The following is a 24,883-nucleotide window of genomic DNA, read 5'->3' on the forward strand; positions in this document are numbered from 1 at the left end:
AATCTGATTTAGGGCTTTTTAGATCACTCTCTGTGAAGGAAGCTCTCAGATATCTTTTTGTCTTCTCATCTGATTGTTGTTAAACTGCTGAAAGAGATGTCTTGAAGCAAGCAAAGCTGCTCTTAATTGAAGGACGGTCTAGCTGGTTTCTCAGCGTGACCTGCGGGGCTAAACTCATCTGAAAACTGGTTCAGGCGGAAAAATTGGTGGTACAAACTAAAGTGTTTTTTTTTTACTCAAATAAAATGAAAAAGTTTAAAAACGTGTACAGGGCATAAAGAAAATAAACTCCTTTTTAACTTAATTGTTGCAACACTTTTATTTATTTAATTCATTTATTTATTGTTACTAAAGATTGTTGAAAGTCGTGTAACTTTTTTATTAATATGCATTTCTATTAACTTGACTCATCATTTTTAAATTCATATTCAATCTTCAATCATTTCAATCTTGCACAAAATCGTTTAATAACACTTAATTTGAACATTTTCTCTCTCTTTCGAGTGCTATAATAAAGCATGCATGTTAGTAGAAATCTCAGTTTAAGTTTGTCCGAATTCAAAGAAACGAGATCATTAAACTCAAAACAATGAATTAATTCAGATTACTTAAGAAGTGTCCGTTTTTCGTGAATTCTAGAAGTTCTAAATAATCATGAAATTTAACTTGATTTAACTAATTTGTTTAAATTTAGTTTTTTTGTTTTTTTTGGACCAATGAATGTTCATCCTCTGCTCGCTTTGCCCGAAAAATAAAACCAAATGTATTTGCAACTACATGTCTATTAACTCTCAGAGTATGAGACTGTTAGGATAGGTTCAGGGTTAGTTGAATAAGTTGACAAAGAAAGTGTTAGAAGATATTAAGCAGACAGTCTAATACTCTACTAAACTGCTAGTTGACATGTAAAGTTACTCACTGTGAGTAGAATGAATAAAGTGGAATATCGAAATAAAGTTTATTTTTCCTACTCAAACCAATGCATGCTTTGCCTTTGCACTAAGGTTTACATTGATTCCTTGTATCTTTTTCAAGTCATGCTTATTCTTTTCAGCCATTTGTTTTATAAAAATCACTCAATGCTTTACTGATCTGCATCCTACAACATCCAGATGGCACAGATTTGGCGCTGTTTGTCCTCTGCTCTCTGTGCTTGCTGTGTTTGTTTACACTCTGTGTGTGTGTGTGTGTGTGTATGTGTGATCTGATCACTCTCTCTACAGTCTCTCTTTCTTACATATAAAAGCCAATATTTATGATCACAGATCATTTATCTAATACACTATCCATCCAGTAGCTATTTTGCCCTTTTATTTACAATTCTATTCTGCCCTCAATTCTTTCCTTTTAGCATTCATATTATAGTATATGAGATTACAAAGGTTTTATTCTGATCTGATTGTTTCACCGAAGCTGTGGTCTTATGACATTAATAGCCCAGCCGGCCTGAGCTCTCGGTTCAGGTGTGGAGGAATGTGGTAAGTGGGTTTAAACTTTAACCATTTCATCGGTGCGAAACCATTTGCCCGAGCATCACGCCCTGAACTCTGTCGCCTCTGTTAGCGGCGTGGTGCTCTCTGACCCACGCGAGGGTCTGCCTCCTGACGTTGTGGGACCTTTGACCTTAACAGAGAGACGGAGCATCAGACGCTGAGCAGCACGCCGTACAGGAACATCTGCTCGCCCGGGACGCAGATCAACATCCTCCACCCTGAGAAAAACAGAGCAAGCTGCCCTCGTTTGGTGGGAAAGTCACACTCGAGCAATTCTTATTCAAATGAGCTGACCTCAGTATTGATTACAAGGTTTTTAAAGACTCTTAATATTTAGGCGTGTGTTCCTCTCAGAGTCATTTAGATTGTATTATAGTTTTATATTTTGATATATTTTCCATGTTCATTTAAATTTTAGTTAGTTTTAGTCATTTTAGTACATGTTAAACAAAATTAGAATAACAAATGATATAAAAAAAAATAGCGTGAACTAGTTTAAAAAGAGTTTTTATACTTATTTCAGCTAAAGTTTTTTTTCCTCTTTTTTTTTAAGAAACTATTTATTTTTTAATTTTTTTATGGTTTTAATGGCATACTTTCAGTTTAGTTAACTATAATAACTTTGGTTCCACTAAACAAATATTTAATAATTCTTAAATTCTTTCATATTTTCCTGTAAAATCATAATACACTCCCTTTAAGCAAATAACTTTAGTGCAAATAAAAGCATACATATATATACATGTTAAATAAAAAATATTATAACTTTTATTCCCTTTTTCCTCTGCTTTTCTGCAGCTTTTGTACTACTATATCATAAAAATTAAATAAAAAAATCCATAAATAGGGCACAATATATTGTATAAAAAAATAATATTACATATATGCACACACACACACACACACACACACACACACACACACACACACACATATATATATATATATATATATATATATATATATATATACACACACACACACACACACACACACACACACACACACACACACACACATATATATATATATATATATATATATATATATATATATATATATATACAGGTTTTATACCTGTATTATGATTTACAGAAATGTCTGTAAAATTATAAGTATAATTTCTTTCTTTTTTTTTTTTCTTTTTTAGAAAGTAGGTTATGCTTCATAGTGACTATTGCAAAACTTTTGTGTGAGCATTTTTATTACAATCCATTGCAATCCACTAAACTTGTCACAGGATACAGTAAATGTATATAAATACACCAGTTCATTTCAATTTAGCAGAAGCCGATGTCCCTATTTTCTGTTGCAGTTTTGAAAATGTAGGTGTAATGATCAGCACACGTTAATACCCCAGACTATAAGTACAAGCCTAGACAGAGAAAACAGGGGATGAAAAGAGGTCAACTGGGGTGATTTTTGTGGGCTCTAATACGCTCAATGAAGACATCTTATTGGGTAAAGAGATTACAAACCTGCTCCCTTCACTGAAGGCCCTGCTTTCACCTTTAAGATTCTTACTCTCTTAATCTGTCTCTTACTGGAAGACCGAGTTAGGCTTTTACGTGAGGTCAGTGTGTGTGCGCGGCGTGGTGCTTTGGGGTCAGTTGAGGCAGCTGATATGTTTATTGAAGAATTAGTTCACCAAAACACTGTCAAGATCCAAAAAGCACAATAAACATGGTCAATATAAGAGTCAAAGTGTAAGAACAATACGCTTTTTCAATAAACCAACTATTGCTGTCAGTGTAACTTACCTGCTGGTGGCCAAGTTTAATCTTTAAACACCATTTTGATATTACAAAACAAATTTTTTGATTAATTTCCCCATCTGTGTTCCATTTAAAGAAAGTCACTCATGCAGGTTTGGAACGACATGAGAGCGAGTGCATGTTTTCACCCATTTTTCCACCCTTTAATAGTCTGTCGGACAACCGGAATGAAAGAGAGAACTGAAAAACCACGTCCAGTCATCTGATCAGGGTCAAATGTCTGTTTTTATCTGAATAGCAGCGTGTTTCACCGCTAAGTGCTGAGTGTGAGAGGTTAAAAGCGATGAAAGGGAGGGCTGGAGCCAATGAGAGGAAAACAGAAACAGAGGAAGAGAGGAAGAAGAGAGCATTGACGTCTGTGAGAAAAAGAGCATCGGCCAGCCACAGTCCGCTCGGGCGGTTCAGGGGGAAGCGTATTTAAATGTGACAAGGTAAATGAGCTGACCTTAACCCTGTGGGTCAGAGTCTGCTCTGTGTGTGTGTGTGTGTGTGTGTGTGTGTGTGTGTGTGTTCTATTGAAGGGGGCGGGGCCCTGATAACCCGCCCCCTGCGCCCTGATTGACAGCTCCTGTTTTTGTGGGGTTTTTTCCCAGGGATCGGAGCATCCCCAAAGCTCTTAAATCACTTAACACTACACAGATGCTGCTGGGTTTGTGTGACATGCTCTTCTTTGACATTTGCCTTTACCTTCCATGTCACAGACCGTTGTATTTGAATGAGGGAATTAGCCAATTAGATCTTTGGGTCAGTAATGAATAATGTTGCTTCTAAACAGTGCGCATCTAATCACTCGAGTCCTCACAGAAATGTCACAATTCCTGTCTTAGGTGAGCATTTGCAGTCAGCTGTATCTTAAGTGAGTAGCAAACGGTTAAAAATGATGTATCGATACAGTGTTGCATGAAGACTTGAGGTCTGAATCCGGGTCTCGAGGGGTCTAGTTTTGGGCTGGTCCTGACCAGACTTGGTGGTTTTAGATGGTTGCTAGTTTTTCTAGGTCAGTGGTTCTCAATGATTTTGACTCCAAGGCCCCCCACATTGTCTAAAACTATATTCAAAGGCTTTGTAGCCCTAGTTTTGCTTTTAAAACTTATATATATATATATATATATATATATTATATATATATATATATATATATATATTTTTTTTTTTTATTATTATAATTAAAATGAATTGCATTTCATGAATTGGATTCCAGGAGTTTTTATATTTTTCAGGGTTCAACTTGGTGAAAAAATGTGTATGATCAACACTAAATTGTGTGAATTTTATTTTATTTTTTTAGTTTTATTTTAGTTGTGGAGAAACAAGAAAGATTATCTCGTCATTCAGTATCACCCCAGAGTTAAAGTGAGCAGTTTGTTTGGGACAGCGAAATAGGAGACGTAATCATTCTCTCAGTCCAAACGATCACTAAAACTCAGGTCTTCCCCAGCAGGCGTGTTCAGGACAGGGTCTGTGTTTAATGTGACCCCGTGACCCCCTTTATTCACCAGCTCCTGCAACAGAGAGCAAATCCTTTAACCCGGGGTGTGACACTCAACCTTTGCCACAGCTGCAGTCAGCTGGCCCGGCGACACTGAAAGACATGGATCAGTGAAAAGAGAAGACAAACGTGCGAGTCAGGCTCCTCTGACCTCTCTCTCTCTCTCTATTGTGTGTCTCTCCCTTCCCCCTGTTTCTACTGTGAGAGCGATCGTGAGGCTGAATCTTCAGGAAGAGCAATCCGCGCTGGGAGTGACACACACACACACACACACACACACACACTCATTTTCTGTGATCTCTGTTTTTTGGGAGACTTTTACATTTAAATGATTATGCAGCTGCTTTGATCGTAAAGAGGGAATGGTCTCCAGAGGTCAGAGTTACGACGCAGTGTTATTTCCGTGTCATTGAGATACTATAATAGTACTTTAAATTATATATATATATATATATATATATATATATATATATATATATATATATATATATATATATATATATATATATATATTTTTTTTTTTTTTTTTTTTTTTTTTTTTGTTAAATTATTTTTAATGAGTTCTTGTCTTTTTTATATAAGTTTTGTTGTTTTTAGGGTATGTTTTGACATCAGTGATGTACTAAAAATTCATTTTATTTTCCTTTTTATTGTAGAAAAGTTTGGACAAAACGATCCCTGTTGACTGGAATCTGCGTATAAAAAACAAAACAAAACAAAAAAAACGCTGTTTTATTATGCATGCCAGGCCAGTAGTTGGCGATGTCACTTTGTACAGAAACACTGTGGCGTCTGTTCACATACTGTATACATTATATACTTTACCTTATACGTATTGTGCACAATAAAGTATATTTCATTTCAAGTTATTTTAGTACAGCAAAATAAACTAAATGAAAATGACAAATGTCACCTTGCTGAAATGTTTTATACATACATACATACTATGTGTGTGTTGTGTGTGTGTGTGTATTTAGTTTTAGTTAACTATAGCGATCTCCATCGATGCATATTAGATCAATTTTGAATTGTATTATGGACAAAACTGACAGTATTTTTTTGCTTTCATTCAGCAAACTACCAGTTCACTGTGAAAACTGCAATGAGGCCAGTTTAATTCATCATGTAAAAAACAACTTTACAATTGTTATTAAAATGACAATATTTTATATTATACGAAAATTACAAAATAAGCTTGCAATATTTATCATACACATAGCTGTACACCTTAAGAAATGAATAATACTTAAAAGCAAATATTTGTATAATATTGATAGTGAGTTATATCAGTAATGGCCTAGAAAAAGCTGGCCTGTCCCAAAACCCAGATGGTGCATCTTTTACAGTAAATTTAGTTGCAGTTGTATATGCTCAGTGTTTCTAAACCAGTACTTACCCAACCTCTCACTCAAAATCAATATTAGCTTCAGAAATGTTTGTCAATGAAATGACAGTAAGAAGAATTGTCTGTTAGAGTATGGTCTCCTCTCTCTTCCACTCCATAGCTTCCAGCGTAGCACTTAGCTCGGCCTCTTCTTTAGCATGACGTTCGCTCATGACGGCGATTTGCTTCTCCAGTCGCCACAGCTGCTCCTGGTGCTTCTTTCGGGAGCTTCTGGAGGTGCTTGAGACTTTACTGTGGGAAAAAAAACATATTGTAATTATTCTAGCATACATGGGTTGGTGACCTTTAGGTGTACACCGATAATGTTAATGCTAACTTGTAACGATTGTAATCGGTCTTAAATGGTTAATCACAATTATTTTGCACAACAATAAAATCACATCATCAACTTGCATAGTTTGCTTGCAGATTGAGTAGACAAAACAGACTAGCTATATTACCACTAAACTCCAGCTTACGTGTGTTTTCAGCAAATAAAGCTTTTCCGTAATGCCAGGTTATGAAGACTAAGAAACCCATTGGGCAGAAAGCATATTGATTTATGGAAAAAGCTCTGATTGGGGGATTTAAAGCGTTGGCATCTTGCAACCCCTACCACAAAAGCTTGTGGAGTCATTTTACCAATGCAAGATAATGCAAATTGCAAATTATAAATAAAAATCACAAATTATTGTGTTTAAACGGGTCATATGATGTTTTTTCAAGTTTTGCTTTCTCTTTGGAGTGTCACAAGCTGTTTCCTATCATAGATAGTTTTTAAAATCCTAAAGTTGCCAAGACTAAAGTCTCAAACCCAAAGAGATATTCTTTCTATAAGTTTAGACTCGTCCACACCCTCCTAAAAACACCTTGTTTAAACACACCCCCACATGTCTATGTCACTATGTGGGGAGATTTGCATAACACCGCCCAAATGTTCACGCAAAGAAAGAAGGCGTAACTTTGATTCTCGCTGTAGTATTGTTGTTGCCGCCGCCATGTCTTGGAGATGGTTTGTGTGTCGATGTGAAAGCAAAACTACTTTGTTTGGCCTTTCGAAAAAGGACGAAACTAGAAATCAGTGGTTAAATTGTATCTACCAAACTATTCCAGAACAGTTCAACCCAAATATTCAGATGTATGTTGCACATTTTTTGGAGGACTGTTTCGTGGGAGAGTAGTCAATACTAAAAGTGGGGCAATAACAACTTTGCAGGAACAGTCTGCCGCTTCTGACTCACGGTCTGTAAGTATGTTTTCATATGTAAAGGATTTGCCACTGATGATTCAAACACAAGTTTTGAGCAATGTAGAGCTTGTTTTTTGTCGTTTCTTCGATCAAAAATGCAGACATGTGTTTTGTTTATGCAGCGTGATACGCAGCGCGTAAAAAGACAGTATGAGTCATTATAATCAGTAATTATGTCCCCACTGGATGCAACAAATGCCTCATTTGTAATCGGTTTTATTGTTTTTGTCTCGTCACATTGGGAGACGGCGTCACAGCGTTAAGGATTGTAATATTTCTGTCACACGCTTGAGGAATTCGGCCAATCACAAAGCACCGGATAGCTGACCAATCAGAGCACACCTCGCTTTTCAGACCGATGAGCTTTGTAAAAATCAATGCGTTTTCAAAACGGCGGGGGATAGAGGAGGAACAATGTACAATACGTGGAAAAGAATGTTTTTTAACCTTAAACCACGTGAACACATTGCATCACCCCAAATACACAAAATAATGTTCTTTTTTGCAGCGTCATATGACCCCTTTAAGAAATCCAGAGCAGCAGAAGTTATGATCAAACTGAAAATACAATTCATCTGAACTGAACAACACTGAATTGACTTGAGCTTAATAATGACACTACGGTCTTTCAGAGCTCATTTACAGCAGAATCTGAACTGTCTTCAAAGTGGAGTTTCCATAATAACTGATTCTGCGATTTTACTATTTATCTCTATGAAGCTGCTTTGACACAATCGGTATTATATAAAAGTGATTTGACAGCTCGCCTCTTGGGGTAGCTTGGGACTGTGGGGCTTTAAGTGTAAGTGGTGTGGTCATGTGACTATATAAGTTGTTACTATGACAATCATGTGACTGCAGACACTCTACTTCTTATGCTAATGAAAGTGTTGTGATGTAGTTTGGGATTACTTGTGGTAGCGGGAGAGGCGTGCAATCTCCTCTCTGTTGATCCTCCTCTGAGTGGTGCTGTCTGTGAGCGCCGAGTCCAGCGACTCACGTAGAGCTGCCACTCTCTTCCTCAGTGACTGTTCCCTGCAACAGGAAGTAGAACCTCCACTGATCGACTCTTCTTCATGAGTGTCTGATGGGCTCTGATGTTTTCTCCTACCTTTGCAGAGTTGCTTGTAGTTCTCTTAGGATAGAGTGATTCCGAGGACCAGGTATTCCCCCTCCACCTTCTAGTTTTGCCAGATTTTCAGCAATTCTCTACAACCGAGAGCAGGCATAACACTTTTCAGTTCTGAAGCTTTATGAAAGCAAAAGGAGTAGTTCGACACATTGTGACTCACGACTTTCTGTTGACCATCACAGCCAGTGTGGAACGACTGGTATCAGTATGTTATGAAAATGTAGGTATTGACTTGGTACAGAAGTGGCTGTATTTTTGACAACACTAGGTCACACATTTCAAAGCACCTGCTGGGTGGCTCTCCTCTCCCCGAGCTCATCTCGCAGACTGTCCAGGATCAGAGCACCAGCTGAATCCTGGGCACTCTGGACCATCAGTGCCAGGTCCAAACACCGCCGCTCTTTCTCCAGGAGCCGGAGATTCCCACGCATCTCTGACATCTCCTCCTGAGCAAAATTAAATCAGGAAATGAGAAATCCTGGTGAAACTGTATTGCATTACACGCATAACATATATGAGTGCATCCATAGGGACATTTTTGTCTTTTTCTTTTTGATCATTTTGGCGGTTTTAATGCAAAAAGCATTCATTTTGTGAAAATGTTGGAATTTTTATATTTCACACTCATTTCCTTTCATAAATCTGGGATATGTATGCAAGATCTGTGTATTTTTATACCTAAAGGACAAAAATGTCCCCATTGAAACCCATAAACACCTATATTTAATCGGTGCTCTTATGCATTCTTTGGTAATAGGCTTTGATTCTGTTATTAAGGTGTCAGATTTTTTGAAAATGCTTTTTTTCCACCTGTTTACTCAATTTCTGAGGTTTTCCTATGGTTTAGTTTTTTGTCGTTGTTTTTATAATGCATCAAAATGAATGTTGTTGCTTATCATTGACAAATCCAAGACAGTAATATTACAAAAATAATCTGAATTTAAAATAAGGGGGGGAAAGCTGTGGCATTATGTAAACAAACTGACATTTAAAGGATTAAAATCCTGATAATATATAATATGTTATGACCGATTTTTGACATATACATATTTTCATCCTCTAACACACACCAGGTTTAAAACTGGTTCTGACTATATAGAATATCATTTGGCTCACCCTGACTGTCACCAGCTCATACAGCAAAGCTGCTTTCTCCTCTTTGGTGTTTTTGGAAAGTGAACTGGCACGACCTCTGACCCCTGCGAGTGTGCCAGTGTCAGGACTGATCTTGCCCTCTCCTGCTTCGCCCTGCTGCGGGATACAAACAGCGGCCCTGTCCTGCTTCAGCCTGGAGATCCTTTGCAGAATTACACCAGCCTTGTCCTCAAACTGCTTTTCTGACAAGCTGCAGTTCACGGAAAAAGAGAGAGAAAGAGTGAGAGAGGCTTTTCAGATCTAAGAAGATGTCAGATAATGCCATTATCAGACCAAATTAAGTGGATTGAACAATTGGTTTGGAAAGGTAATTGCATGTTACTGTAAATCCGTGTAATTAATCTAATTAGGACTGAAATAACCTGAGATACTTGCTCTCAGAATCAAGCTGCAAACCAATCATGCCAGTGGTGTGCAGATGAGAAAGAAACAAAAAGATTATAAAATAGCTTCATTTTTTAAATTAAGCTTAAAAGATAGATAATTTAGGTAGATGGTAACATTTACATACACTCTCAAACGGTAACAAGTAACAAATGTAACAAAGGCTGATGTCTTATCGAAGTCGAATTTTAAGACATGGGGGTGTCCCAATACTCACATGCATTATTTTTCCAAATCAAAATCATGTACTTACTCATAAAGTGTCAAAGTACTTTTAGTACATAGCAGAAGAATGGAATCGGGATACAGCCCACAATTTTCTATGCACTAACCTTAATATTGTATGCCATTGTATTGTAGGCTACATGGGATGTATAGAAAACAAACTGAGGATCAGCCTTTGATATCTCTGTCTAATTAAGGCTCTGTCCCAAATGCCACCCTAAGCTAATGAGATCCTTCTCTAAAAACTTTGGTGACATAATACAGCACCTCAAAGTCTTGTGGACATCATGAACATGCAAGCGTGACACTCAAGAAGTAATCAAATAATTGTCAAATCCATCATAAGGGACTGTATATAGAGCAATAACCTGTATGGTCTGGTCTCAGCAGTGCCCTCTGGTGGACTGGAGGATGTCTCGCCTTTGTACAAGATCTCATCTGTTGACTTTGTGAGGTCAGACTTTGGTGTGCTAATCGTTTCTGTAAGAAAAAAACACCACTGTATTTAAATGTGTGCGGTTGTACTTTCATGAGCTGTAACTCAAAGAGTGTGCAGCACCTGTATTCTGTTGTTTCCTGGCTTCGCACAGGGACAGTAGGTCTCTGTAAGCCTCCTCACACTCCTCACTGTCAATCAAAGAGCCATTATCAGCATACCACTCACACACACACACACACACACACCTGCCAATCTTGGACGACAAAGGTCAAGGTTTCCAATGTCAAAAAGAATCAAGAAAACACTTTCAGGATCAGTTTTAGAAACCATCATGGATTATACAAGAGGCTAAGCGCTGATCCTGGCTCGGTGGTGATTTTATGCTCATGTGCTGTGGTGTGAAACAGAGGTTAAGACAGCAGCACACCAGTACGCCAGAGCCATGTGTAGAGCCGAGCTGTCTGCCTCCTGCCGGCTCAGACTCATGCTCAGCTGCTCCGATTCTCCTTTCCTTTTGACCAGCGCTGCATTCAGACGCTCATTCCGAGCCTTCAGTCGCTCCAGACACCTGCTCAGAGAAAACACACCAGTAAGAAGAGATTCAACAGTTCCAGCATTCAAACAATATTCAATCATTAGGGTTGAGGAAACCAATCGAACAAATTTTAGAAACTTCACCTAACCATAACTCTAACCCTAACCCTAACCCTAACCCTTTTCTCAAGAAAAACAAACATAAATAGTTTACTGGATGTACTGTATGTTTACAAATTAATCCACTATTTTGTAGAAGGGGGTCAATTTTACCCTGAGATTTGAAGCCAAATAACAGGGTGTTGAAATGACTTTAGAAATATGCTGGCATCATTATTTATTTTTGCACAGAGACTGGTGGGTCTATTAGTAAAATCTGTTGACTTTAGCAATCTTTGCTTGTGTTTTTTCCCGAAATGTGCATGCCTGCAACTCAAGACTTATCAAAGACATCTTCATGCCCTTTTAGACTTTAGTTCTATCTTCATTTTTAAAGCCCCGATGGTTAATTTCAGACCTATAGGGATTTCTTTGTAGCAAATTGTTGAATTGTACACATTTTCAGAGGTTAAAAACCAAATATGGGTCACTTTGCATACAGATGATACTTTTTTCTTTTAAATATAGTTTTCTGAAAAACAAATAATGCTGAAACTAAAAATGTATCTTGTTTCACTCTATAAAAACTTAAAAAAGCAAATGTCTGAGTGCCATAAATATTATTTTTCCAAAGTCATGCCTGCAACTCTAGGAGTATTGAAGTTATTTTTATATGCTTTTCGATTCTAGTTCTTAAACATTCCATTTCAATTTTAATTTTAAGGCCCTGTATGGTTCAATCTTAGAGACATGGGGATGTCTAAATTGTTGAATATTACGATTTTCAATGGTCGTAAACCAAATGTAGCTGTAACGATGAGTCAGAGACGTTCGGATCCATTTGCAGTATATTTAATAAGAGAATGGTTATACAGGCAGAGATCGTAGAACAGTGTCAGGTATGTCAGGGATATCCAGAATCTGTAACAGTAACAAGCAGAGGTCGGGGCAGGCAGCAGAGAATCAGAGTCGGTATAAACAATCACAGATCAGACACGGAACGAACAAACACAGGGAAAACACTTGGAAATGCTAGAAAGAACTAAACAAGACTTCGCAATGATTGAGAGTCCAAACACAGTTTATATAGGGGAGTGGTAATGGGGAACACCTGGTTGTGATTAGCCCTAAGCACTGGATTATGGGAAATGGAGTTGGGAATGGAAATAGAAGATGCCAGAGTCCTGAGTGGAGTGCCCTCTATAGGACTTCATGGGCACTTCAGCTGATGATCGTGACAGTATCTCACTTTGCATACAGATGATAATTAAAGCTGCAGTCGGTAACTTTTGACGCTCTAGCGGTTAATAAACAGAACTGCTTGCATGTTGCGGAAGAACATCGTAGCCGGAGCTACTTCTCTCTGTTTATGTCTATGAAGAATCACAAAGGTACTGGGTTACTCCGCCGCGGTACCCCCAAAGCAGTCTAAAATAGTCTGAATATAAACACTTATTATAGGTGCACCCTAGTGATTCAGGACAAGCTAAAAACATGGTTTGGAAAATGGATTCATGGTGTACTCGCTTATTATATACATTTTTCTACATTTTGAACACAAACAAAGTTACGGACCGCAGCTCTGATTGGTTGTTTCTTACCGGGAGCGATGTATTTCTGCAAATGGCAATAGGACCACTGGGAGGAGCCAGAGCAGCTTGATTTTTTTCACAGATTATCTGTCTCATATTCTACTGTATTGACATAATGACAGGTTTAACAAATATGTAAAAAAATATATTTTTACAAAAGTTACCTACTGCAGCTTTAATGTATATAAAGAAGAATGTCTGAAGAACGAATAATGTTCTAAGTAGGAATGTATCTTGTTTCCCTCTATCAAAACAGTTGCATATAATATACCTGTCTAGATGTGCTAAAATACACTTAAATGGTGAAGTTGAGGCACAATAACATGCTCTCAGTAAGAATCTATATTTGAATCAGGCAAATTTTGGACGACAGGATTTTGTTCATTTTTACTGCTTCTGAAGCCACCAAGAGTTCAAATCAACCAGTTAACAACCATTTTGAGATGACAGGAGATTGAGAAAGGAGGGAATGGAAAGACCGACTCAAACTTGTCAACCACAGCTCAGTATTTTAAGATGGTGTTGTCTTTGGATGCAGATCATGGTCAGTGTATATATAGTCAATATAGAGTAACAAACCCATTTGATCTCTCACCTCTGAAGCTTATCGATCTCAGCCTGAAGCACAGAATCGACAGTGCTGGGAGACGGAGGGGAGTCCGGCCTGAAGCCGCTGGGGAGTTTGCGGGACAGCAGAGGGGATCCAGGATACGGAGGAGAGGAAAAGCAAGGGCTCGAAGTTCGACTGGAGGACAAAGATGGACTAACAGGAGGAGAACGACTCACTCCATACAGCCATTTCCTCTTCAGGTCCACTACCTGCCAAAACATGAGTGCTTATGAGATTATAATTATATATCTGAATTGTGTTTTAATGCCTAATCAACATTGTTTCATTAAATCTTTAGTTAAGGAATTTAGTTTTGACTTATCAGCTGATCTATCTATATATATATCATTGTAAACGTATTTAACTTACTTCAGTGTTGACCCAACAGCACATTATTTATGATTGCTAAAAATGCACTATATAACAATTAAAGCTACTCTTTCAAATGAATCAGAATATAATAGTGTATATATTTATTTTATATTATTCAATATTAACAATATAAATAATATTATTACTCTGAGGTGTGCCTCTGATATACAATGTTTATTTTATTATTTTATCTAATTTTATTGCAGTGGCATATGGACTTTAAAATATGAAATAATATTCTAATATAATTATATGAAGACATATTTTAATGTTTTATATGCCTATATATGGCACTATTAATTAATATCCTATACTAAACCGTGATTTTACAGTTGTTATTAAAATAATGAATTTATCATGATTATTCTTTAGTTCATTATGTAGAAAAAGTTTTTTTTAAATATATGTTGATGATGATGATGGTGGTGGTGGTGATTATTATTATTAAATAAGTTATCAAAAAAAACTTTTTAGATGTTTACACTCCATTATGAAGAAAATCCATAAAAGTTTATTTATTTATTTATTATTATTTTAATGTTCTCCCAACATCCATATTTACTTTCAAGCTTACACACACACAAAACCTCATCAAAACGAAATGTGGCAAAACACCACTAATGATTTTTTTATTTTAACTTTATTATCATTAATATCATTAAGAAGAATTTTTATTATCATCCAAATCACTATGTTATTAAAACAACAAAAGTATTGTTTTTATCATTATTGACAATAATTAAATCACTTGTTGATATACTAATTCTATCATTTTGTAATATTTTTTTAAGAATTCACTAAATGTCTATTTATGGCACTATTAATTGATGCCAACTTTACAGTAGATCTATAGTAGTAAATGATTTTTATGATTGAAAATGTAAACATTTGTTCTGTTAATGATTGATTAGGACTCTCCCAAATCAACCTTTTCCTGTACCCACTTTTTCTCCTCCTCAAGATCCGTCAGTGTTCTTTCGGCTCCCACGAGCTCTCCCTGTCGGCTCTTCAAGCAGGCGCTGAGGTCCTGGTTGTGTTTATAGAGAGAGAGGACATCTCTCTGATACTGACGTCTCTCATCAGGGGGCAGAGCAGAGGGGTATGAGATCCCCAAATCCCTCTCCATCTCCTCCAGCACCTGTGTGGCCTGGACCCATCTCTCGCGGGCTGCAGAGAGATGCTTCGCCCGGATGGTCTCCGCGTCCTGAGTCTGCGGCCTGAGCATGTTCCTCCCCTGACCACTGGAGGCCTCAAGCGCAGACACCACCCTCTGAAGCTCCTGCCAAAGCTCACTGCTGCCCCCTGTGCAAAAAACAAGTTATGCAGTATAATAATTATTCAGATACACTTAATAAAACTAAACATTAAAGCAAAATATTAGGGAAAATGTGATAAAACACTATTAATGATGTTTATTATTAAATACAACATTTATATTTGTATCAATAATTGTAATTATTAATTAGTTATGAGCCAAGTTCTTGCTTGGATACATTTTTGATTTATTATTTTATTACTGAATTACATTTATCATACATCATTCTTTAGTTTATTCTGTAGAAAGTTTTTTTTTTAAGATGATGATTTTGATTAAATATGTTTTCCATAAAGAGCTATTTAGGTGTTTTCACTTCATTATGAGGAAAACTCAATTCATTGAAATTATGATATTATTATATACATTCTTACAAAAACTCATCAAAAGAAAATGTGGCAAAACACCCCTAATGACATTGAACCTTGTTAGTATAAACATTTAGTGATAATAACATTAATGATAATTATTATTATAAAATAAGTATGATATAAAAATTATGCAAATTCTTTTATTATTAAAACGAGAAAAATATTATTATTGTGATGGGAATGATTAATTCTACTACTACTACTACTAATAATAATAATAATAATAAATATCATTTAAGATACAGGTATTCCATTATGACAGCAAGTTATAAATTACTATGTATTTGTTTTTTAGTATTATAAGTCCCTCCTGACTTCATCCATATTCATTCTCACAAAAAAAAAAAAAAAAAAAAAGTTAATGGTAAAACACCACATAGTTGTGTTGAACATTAAGCATTTTTATGAGCAAATCTTTTATGATTATTATTTTCATCATGATAAATAAAAAATAACTTCTTAGTTGTTTGCACACCATTATGAACACAACTCATAATCTATTATCTGCTTAAGTTTTTAATTTTTAGTGTTTTATTTCTTCCTAACATAAAAAGGTATACAATTTCTCAGGAGTCTTAATTTAGAAAAACATGCTTGCATGTGTAAATGTCATAATGTGCCCAGAGAAAGTTTAATAAGAAGCTTTGCATTTGGAAACAAAAGTCTGGCAGAACCAAAAGTGCAGTAAATAGCAGGCTGTCGGTTCAGACACAGCATTTACTGTGATGGATGATGAGGCATTGTATAAACACAACATGCCTTCTGTGTCCCTGCAGACGTTCTTGGACTGTACAGATGCTGTGCCAGCGTCCACCACTGTGAGGATCGAACCCTGCTGTGGGGCGCTCCCACTGACCCGGACTGGACTCTCAGATGCTTTCATCTCTCTGTGAGAACACAGACCTTTTCACGTAGTGTACAGAAATATATATATATATTTAGTTTGCGATTGTTGGAGGCGGTGGTTACCGTGATATTTGTAGGGAGTCCATTTTTCTGTTGAGGTCAGAAATGATCTTCAGTAAAGTGTTGACCTCCGTCTCACACTGCGCCAGTTCAGAGTCCACTGACACCAGACTGTCCGAGCTCTGCTGGAACTTGACACTTATGTGAAATATTGCAAGAAAATGTGCAAAACCAGTCTTCATTTTAGATCAGACTAGAGTTCTGTTGGGATGACACTCTACAAGGGCCCAAAAAGTCTTTAAACACTTTCATTAGATACAAAAAGGGCTTTTGACAGTTCAAATAGTTAACCCTGGGTCATTTTTAAGTTAAGGTAAAGGGAATCCTATAAAGGTGAGAATGAAAAAGACTCTTCTTCACTCTAGTCCACCTGTTTTCTATTACAGTTTGAGAGTTGGGAGGCTGGGGAATGTCACGGTTTTCTCTACTACACACATACAGCAGCAGCACGATAAAACATACCATCATCACATCATACTCTAGTCTTTACGACAACCCATCAAAATAAAAGTCCAGTTTAACTGAAGTTTTGACAGAATATATTACTGTTGCAAAGTAAAATGAACTAAACAAAAGAATAATAATAACTACTGTAGATAAAAAAAAGTTTGTCAAGACAAACTTTGGGTTGGATTGCGAAAGCCTAGCCTGAAAGTTTATAAAGCAGTTGTAAAAGCCTGAAGTTTGAAAATGTAGATAGATTAGAAAGATGTTGATAACATGTTTCTAAAATGATTATCGTGTTGTTAAGATGATTAGTGTGACGAATGGGGCGGGGCCAAGAGCCGTGGGAACGGAGCGAGGCCGGTGGAGTTAATGATAATGAGCGACACCTGCACTACACACCGGTCTCAAGTCCTACAGTGGAGCTCCGGAAGGATAAAAGAGGAGTTATGACAGTGAAAGATGAGAGAGGACGAGGCCTGGGGTTTCTTTTGTGTTTTGGTTTTGTGCACAGCAGTCGTCCATAAGGGGCTGTAACGCTGTGCTGTGTTTATTTTATTATTAAAATTTTATTTAAATGTTCACCGGTTCCCACCTCCTTCTTCCCGTGACTACAAACGTTGTTACGTTGTTACAATTAGCCTGTTACTAGCATATTGCTGGCATGATTAGCATGTTGTTAGCATTATTAACAAGTAACTAGCATGATTACCTTGCAACAAGCATGTCGCTCGCATGATTAACAAGTTACTAGCATGTCACTAGTGATTTTCAAGTAACTAGCAGGCTGATAGCATGATTACCATGTCGCTAGCATGATTAGCAAGTTACTAGCATGTCACTAGCATGATTAGCATGCTTCTAGCATGTTGCTAGGATGATAAGCAAGTAACTAGCATGTTGCTAGCATGATTAGAAAGTAACTAGCATGTCTTTTTAATATGATTAGCATGCTACTAGCTAGGGCTGGGCGATATATCTAACGATATGATCATGCGCATCTAGTCAGTAAATCTGGTTCCATGATTATCGCCATCACCTGCTTATAATTGGAGCGCCATTTAATAGACAGAGCCGTAGATCACTTACCAGCTACACAATATCGCGTTCATTATCCTAGATGAATCGCCTTCGATAATGAACGTGATATTGTGTAGCTGGTAAGTGGCAAGGTACTAGTATGTCGCTAGCATGATTGGGAAGTTACTAGCATGTTGCTAGCATTATTAACAAGTAACTAGTATGTCGCTAGCATGATTGGGAAGTTACTAGCATGTTGCTAGCATTATTAACAAGTAACTAGTATGTCGCTAGCATGATTGGGAAGTTACTAGCATGTTGCTAGAAACATTCTAACATGACGTAGTTCCTGCACAGTTTAGCTCTGCAGTGTAGGATTAACACCACTCCTCTGGAGCAGGCTTTCGTAACTTGGGGTTAAGTGCAGTGTGAAAAGCCCTCAAGTGGCATCTACAAACAAATGATGCTTGCGCTTTCTCAGAACTAAATTCACTATTTGCAATGTCATTTAAATATCACATGATTTTTATTACATGTGTGAAGAAGAGCTGACACTGAACATTAACAACTAGACAGAATCCAAATAGTATGTAGTCTTCATTTTGAACGTATATCTATTGTTGTATAATCTAAAATCTTTTTTCTCTCTCTTTATACATAGAAACAAACCCATGATGATGCCATATCAAACACTATGGGTTGTTTTCCACATCACCCTTTTGTTCAGATGGGGAGGAAAAGGAGGAAACAGGCACATCCTGAAACTGCTCTTCCTGCTGCTGCTGCATGATGTCGCTCATTGTGAGAAAAGAAACTCTCAAACTGTTGTTCTCAGCATTCAGTTATAAATATAATCTAACTACATGGTTTCAGGACCTCGCTTGCTGAAGATCTGCCAGGCGTTGAGGTTGGTTTGAAAGTGGTGACTATTATAAGTTCTCAGCACTGCTACAAATTACATTTTGCGACTAAAGCTCTCTTGATTTCTGCTGAAGTATGCTCTATGTTCAATACTTAAAAAGCAATTCTGGTAAAACAGTCTACACTTTACAAAGTCGGTGTTTAAAACGAAGCTTAATTCAGTTTTTCTGCTTCAGATTGTGCATAAATCTCATCAGTGTTCCAGAAACTCACCTCCATGATTCGTCTGATCTGGTCTCAGGTAGTGTCCTCCTCAGCAGATGAATGAGTGTGCTCCAGTGTGATCCAGCTGAGTGTCTCCTCCTCTCTTCACTGGGCATGTGAAGGCAGCGCTGCATGAGAGCTTCAGCACTCCAGCTCGAACCCTGCTCTTCTCCACTTGACTGCCAAACCTGCTCCCGCTCTCAATCTCTTGATTGTCGTCTCCACCCACTGTCTTCTTAGATCTCTTCCTGTTTGGGTTATTTTTGACTCTCTATCTCTGTAGGAGATTATTTGATAAATCTTACTGTTTATAAATAAATTATTTATATTTTACATTTTAATCATCATATAAAGTGCTGTATTATTTGGTGACATGGTTTTTAGAAAAAATGTCCAGAAGACAATCATTGACACCCTACACAAGGAGAGTAAGCAACAAAATGTAATTGCCAAAGAAGCTGGCTGTTCACAGAGTGCTGTATCCAAGCATGTTAAAAGAAAGTTGAGTGGAAGGAATGGTTTTGAAGATGCTGATTTCATTTTCCAGCAGGATTTGGCACCTGCCCACATTGCCAAAAGCACCATAAGTTGGTTAAATGGTCATGGTGTTGATGTGCTTGACTGGCTAACAAATTCACCAGACCTGAACCCCAGAGAGAATCTATGGGCTATTGTCAAGAGGAAAATGAGAAACAAGAGACCAAAAAATGCAGATGACTTGAAGGTCACTGTCAAAGAGACCTGGGCTTCCTGACCACCTCAGCAGTGCCACAAACTGATCACCTCCATACCACACTGAATTGAGGCAATAGTTAAGCAAAAGGACCAAGTATTGAGTACATGTGCAGTAAATGAACATACTTTCCAGAAGGCCAACAATTCACTAAAACATTTTTTAATTGGTTTTATGAAGTATTCTAATTTGCTGAGATTGTGAATTGGTGTTTTTTTTGTTAAATGTGAGCCAAAATCATCAAAATTAAAAGAACCAAAGACTTAAACTTCTTCAGACTGTGTGCATTGATTTTATTTAATACACAAGATTCACAATTTGAGTTGAATTACTGAAATAAATGAACTTTTCCACAACATTTTAATTTATTGAGATGCACCAGTGAGTGTATGTGTGTGTGTGTGTGTGTGTGTGTGTGTGTGTGTGTGTGTGTGTGTGTGTGTATGTGTGTGTGTGTGTGTGTGTGTGTGTGTGTAAGAAACAATCGTTTAAACAAACTGTTATCAAATGTGTCACATTATATGATGACTTGTTCATTTTCACTTTCACAGACTATACATTTCACAGTAGCCTGTTGTATTACATTGTAAATCATGCAATTTAAGCTTAGATATTATACACTTTTTCACTGCATATATTAAGGGAACTTTTCATCAACCAATTAAAAGGTCTTGATTGTTTTGCATTTTTACAGTCTTTTATAGTTAAAATCATAATAATTGTTTGCAGTAGGGTTTGTAATTCAGACATCCAGTTGACTGAACCAAATGGACCCTTGAGATACAATAAATATGTTTATATATCGTCATTTCATTATTCTTTCTCTGACATGTTTTCTATTCAATTCGTTTTTTGTATTTGTTGTTGAACTGATACAAGAGGAGAAGCTCGTTGCGCCCGAGCTGTAGAGCTGAAGCCGCAGTAAGTCTCCAGTCCGCTGGAGGCGCCACCGATCACAAACACTCTTCAGCACTCGACTCGGAATGACAACAACACAGCAGCGAACGAGGAAGTGTCGCTGAATAATACTCTGAAATCAAATCTAGATCATTTCTCCTCAACTGAACTCATATTTTCATCCTTTGAATTTTAGTAAGTTATTAACCCATATTATTTCTCTAACGTTACTCCGCTTGCGCTGTCTGTAGGCTACTCTCTATTACGAATCACGAATGTTGATTGACTGCTTTTGCTTTACAAACCAATATTTACAAACGTTTTTTACAAGCTTGTCTATGTTTAGATTTTAAAAATTAAGCCTTTTCTTGTCGGTTTTTCCGACATTGAAATCATTTGACAATGTTTGCGTTTACTTACTTGTTATTCAGTCGCCTCTAAAACATTAAATAAAAAGTATTCACAGTGTTTAGCATAGTTTTGTTGTTCTTCGTGTCATGGTGTGGTTTGCTTTAATGTGTGTCACTCTGAGGTTGTGATGGAGACCCCTGAGCCCGGCCAGGCCGATGGAGAGGAGCGGATGATGGAGCTGAGACCCAGGACCCGCTCCAATCCGGAGGGAGCAGAGGACCGGCGCAGCAGCACCCCGCCGCAGACGCAGCCGCAGCCGCAGCCGGCCGTGGGCAGCCGTGTGGAGGGAGAGGGAGAGGCATCCAGCTCCGACAGCCCTCCGGCTCCTGCAGCTGTGACAGCCACGCCCAGCATCCCTGCCATGAAGGAGAGACCCAAAGCCCCTCAGCCGTCCGTGAGCCCCCAGATCCCCCCATCAGCTGAGTTACACCTGCGCGCACCACGAGTCAACTGTCCCGAGAAAGTGGTAGGCCTGTCAATAACTCCAGGACTTCAGGAAATGTGCATCTGTCAGTCGAGTTTTCTCACAATATCCCTTTTTTTATACAGATCATCTGTTTGGACCTTTCAGAGGAGATGTCGCTACAAAAACTAGAGTCGTTTAATGGGTACCTTCACAGTTTTTCAATTGAACCTATCACATATTTATGTATGTATTTTAAATACATTTTCTGTATTTCATGATGTGCATTTGCAGGTCCAAGACGAACGCCTTAAATATTTCGCAGAAAATGATTGAGATGTTTGTGAGGACCAAGCACAAGATCGACAAAAGACATGAGTTTGCTCTGGTGGTGGTGAACGATGATGCCATGTGGGTGAGTACACTCTTGAATTAAAACACACTGTGACTGAACGAATCTGTGTTTGAGTAGTTGACGGATTCGCTTTCTTTGTCTGGTTCTATTAACTGAATCAGAAGTATTTAAAAATAATTTAATTCTTTGAAAGCATATGTTTTATTATTTCATTGAAAATGTTTTAACAAAATTGTTTACTGACAGTGTTATTATTTATATACTATTATTGTACTCACACCTTTTTATTTATTTGCTTTTATTTTTTATTTTATATTTTCATTTAATTTTTAGTTTTGACATTTCAATTTGTGTCATATTTCTTAGTAGATTTAATTGAATTTGAATCTTTTTTTTTTTTTTTTTACTTATTTCAGTGAGATGTCAAGGCAACATGTTTAGTAGTTTTACATTTAAGTTTTTCATGTAATATATATATATATATATATATATATAATTTCAGGTTTATTTCAATTACCAAAACCAATTTTCTATTTAGTCTAGTTAACAATAAGAACACTGTTCACTGCTTATTATTGATATTATAGACAGAGACGATCATGACTGTGTGTCAAGGTCAATAAGTCTCTAAATATCAGATATAACGTTACGAATTTACAAAAACAATTTCAAATTTTTACCCTGAAGAAAAAATATATGTTTTCAAACGTATATATTTATATATGTATTCATTGTGCATGGAAAATATGATAAATAGCTTTTACTTGATGGTTACATCCAGCATTATTAAAAAATTTTTTTTATTTCTATTACAGTATTTACTATATTTTTTTACTTGCTTCTACTTCTTTAGTTTTCATTTCAACTTTAGTTTTAAGTTTTATTAATTTAATATGCGTTTTTCATTTTTATAAATATTTATGTATTTGTAATTTTTGGTACTTCGATTTAAAACTTGATTTCAATTAGTTGCCGGAGCAAAATTTCAGATTTTCTGTCGTTTTTTTTACATTTTTTGTTGACAAAAAGGTAAAAAGGTATAAATGTTTTACAAAACCATCTGAAACCAGCATGAATATGAAGAGTGCGTGTTAAAGAACCGAAATAACAGATACAGGACTGACGTAGAGCATCAGTGCTTGACATCTCTTTCACACACAGTTATCAGGATTCACGTCTGATCCGCGAGAGCTGTGCAGCTGTCTGTACGACCTGGAGACCAACGTCTGCGAGTCCTTCAGTATCCTTATTTAGAGAGTTAGGCTGGTTTTTTGAGACGCCAGGTCGGTCCAGATACACATTAATAAGGGATGCAGAGGAAGCGGTGAGAATGAATCATTTCCTTAACTTTTACCTGTAGATCTGGAAGATCTCCTCAATCTCATGTGAGTAGTTTTTGTCTTCTGTGTTCAATAATTAGACTGCTATCGATTGAAATCCCTCCGTTAAGTTGTATGTTTTCTTCTTTTGTAGTTTGCAGAAAATCGAACTTCCTCAGGTGGAGAACATTCAGACCATCCCGCCTCCTTTTGTGATCCGGACCCTCCTCCTCTTCAGCCGGCATGCTGGCATGCTTCAGTTCAACCCCTCTGATGCTGCCAAAGTGAGTTTGTTTGACACCTTACCACGTTATTATGAGTCAATTACAGTGACTTCGAAATCTGGGAAAATTTTTCACAATCATGCAAAAAGTTGGATTCTTATAGGAATTGCTGGACTTTACCTTGAAAGTAGGTTAAAAATAGTATGTTTTTCAAAACCAAATGAAATCTGTATGGACACAAAAAGACTTTATTGTTCATCTTTAAACAAAATTAATCCTTCAGAAATTTAGTTCGATACAGGGATGTTATAGTTAACTAAAACCATAAAAAAAAGAAATTTTCAATACTTGAAAGAATAATACATTTACATTTTGTATAATCATAAAAAATAACTAATAACTAAAACTTTAATAAAAATTTATAAAACTATATAGACATTTATTTAAAAGAAAATGACAATAACACACTCTAAATGACTAAAACTTGGCATAAAATTAACATGAAATGAGAAAATATTAACAAAAATACACTACTACATTAATGATACTAAATGAACAGTGTTTTCCTCAAACGAGTAATGCTGCATATTCTCTTTCTTTCCAGAAAATGCTACAGTCTCCTTATTTCTTCTTTGATGTTGTGTATCTTCACAATGGAGCTGAAGAACAGACAGAAGACACTAGCTGGAAGGTTTGAGCGTCCTGTGATAAGTTATATCCGTTCAGTTTTATAAGAGGTGCTGAAAGTCTGTGTGTGTTTTCAGGACGTGTACGCCTCCTTCAGCGAGCTGGACTCGAAGGGAATGTGTTACCGCTTCGAGGTGTCCCTGTGCGGTCCTGCTATTGAGCTGCACAACTGCATGGCCAAGCTGCTGTGCCACCCGCTGCAGAGACCCTTCCAGAGCCACGCGTCCTACAGTCTGCTGGAGGACGAAGACACGCAGGAGAACGAGGCCACCGTGTGACACTCACCTCTCCTGGATCCATAACCACAGACTGAAAACTGACCTGTGAACAACTGCATACATATACGGCCTTGTCCACTGTTTCTGTTCCGGAAATGCCTCTTTTATTACTTTAGAAAACTTCTGTTATCTTAATTTAGCACTGCAGCTATAACCAGACCTAGCTTAAGACCCTGCTGTGGAAACGTTGATTAGAGCAAACCAATTAGTTTTGAGGATGTCAGCCATAAATGTTCTGGTTTCTGAAGACGTGGTGTGAAGGGAGAGATTCACAGATGAGCTCATGTGAATGATCCATTGGCTGGATCTTTAATGTGCTAATGGTTTAGTGAGAGCTCATGTGGACAGCATCTAATAAATAATGTTTGCTCACTCATGTCAAATAAATGAAATATGAATACTC

General features: G+C 37.1%; 2 protein-coding genes across 4 annotated transcripts; one reads left to right on the forward strand and one right to left on the reverse strand.

The window, feature by feature from the left end:
- Nucleotides 1–5,855: 5,855 nt before the first annotated feature.
- Nucleotides 5,856–20,011, reverse strand: LOC113055130 (colorectal mutant cancer protein-like). 3 transcript variants are annotated; one of them, XM_026221136.1, is made up of 13 exons: nucleotides 19,183–20,011; nucleotides 16,588–16,722; nucleotides 16,378–16,505; nucleotides 14,861–15,234; nucleotides 13,546–13,769; nucleotides 11,153–11,293; nucleotides 10,846–10,913; nucleotides 10,655–10,766; nucleotides 9,639–9,867; nucleotides 8,810–8,968; nucleotides 8,502–8,599; nucleotides 8,303–8,425; nucleotides 5,856–6,393 (listed from the first exon to the last, which is right to left on the reverse strand). In XM_026221136.1, the coding sequence occupies exons 1-13, from the start codon at nucleotides 19,305–19,307 to the stop codon at nucleotides 6,228–6,230; spliced, it is 2,082 nt and encodes a 693-aa protein (XP_026076921.1). In that variant the 5' UTR covers nucleotides 19,308–20,011; the 3' UTR covers nucleotides 5,856–6,227. The 3 variants fall into 3 exon arrangements, with proteins under 3 accessions (XP_026076921.1, XP_026076922.1, XP_026076923.1); XM_026221137.1 differs by having other exon boundaries at nucleotides 16,588–16,715; nucleotides 19,183–19,312; XM_026221138.1 differs by having other exon boundaries at nucleotides 16,588–16,706; nucleotides 19,183–19,282.
- An 843-nt stretch (nucleotides 20,012–20,854) lies between these two features.
- Nucleotides 20,855–24,883, forward strand: babam1 (BRISC and BRCA1 A complex member 1). Its single transcript, XM_026221139.1, has 9 exons — nucleotides 20,855–20,998; nucleotides 21,336–21,680; nucleotides 21,764–21,822; nucleotides 21,912–22,032; nucleotides 23,134–23,212; nucleotides 23,333–23,357; nucleotides 23,446–23,575; nucleotides 24,120–24,206; nucleotides 24,280–24,883. The coding sequence occupies exons 2-9, from the start codon at nucleotides 21,342–21,344 to the stop codon at nucleotides 24,478–24,480; spliced, it is 1,041 nt and encodes a 346-aa protein (XP_026076924.1). The 5' UTR covers nucleotides 20,855–20,998; nucleotides 21,336–21,341; the 3' UTR covers nucleotides 24,481–24,883.

Source organism: Carassius auratus, chromosome 36 (genome assembly GCF_003368295.1).
Source record: "Carassius auratus strain Wakin chromosome 36, ASM336829v1, whole genome shotgun sequence".
Classification (NCBI taxonomy): Eukaryota; Metazoa; Chordata; class Actinopteri; order Cypriniformes; family Cyprinidae; genus Carassius; species Carassius auratus.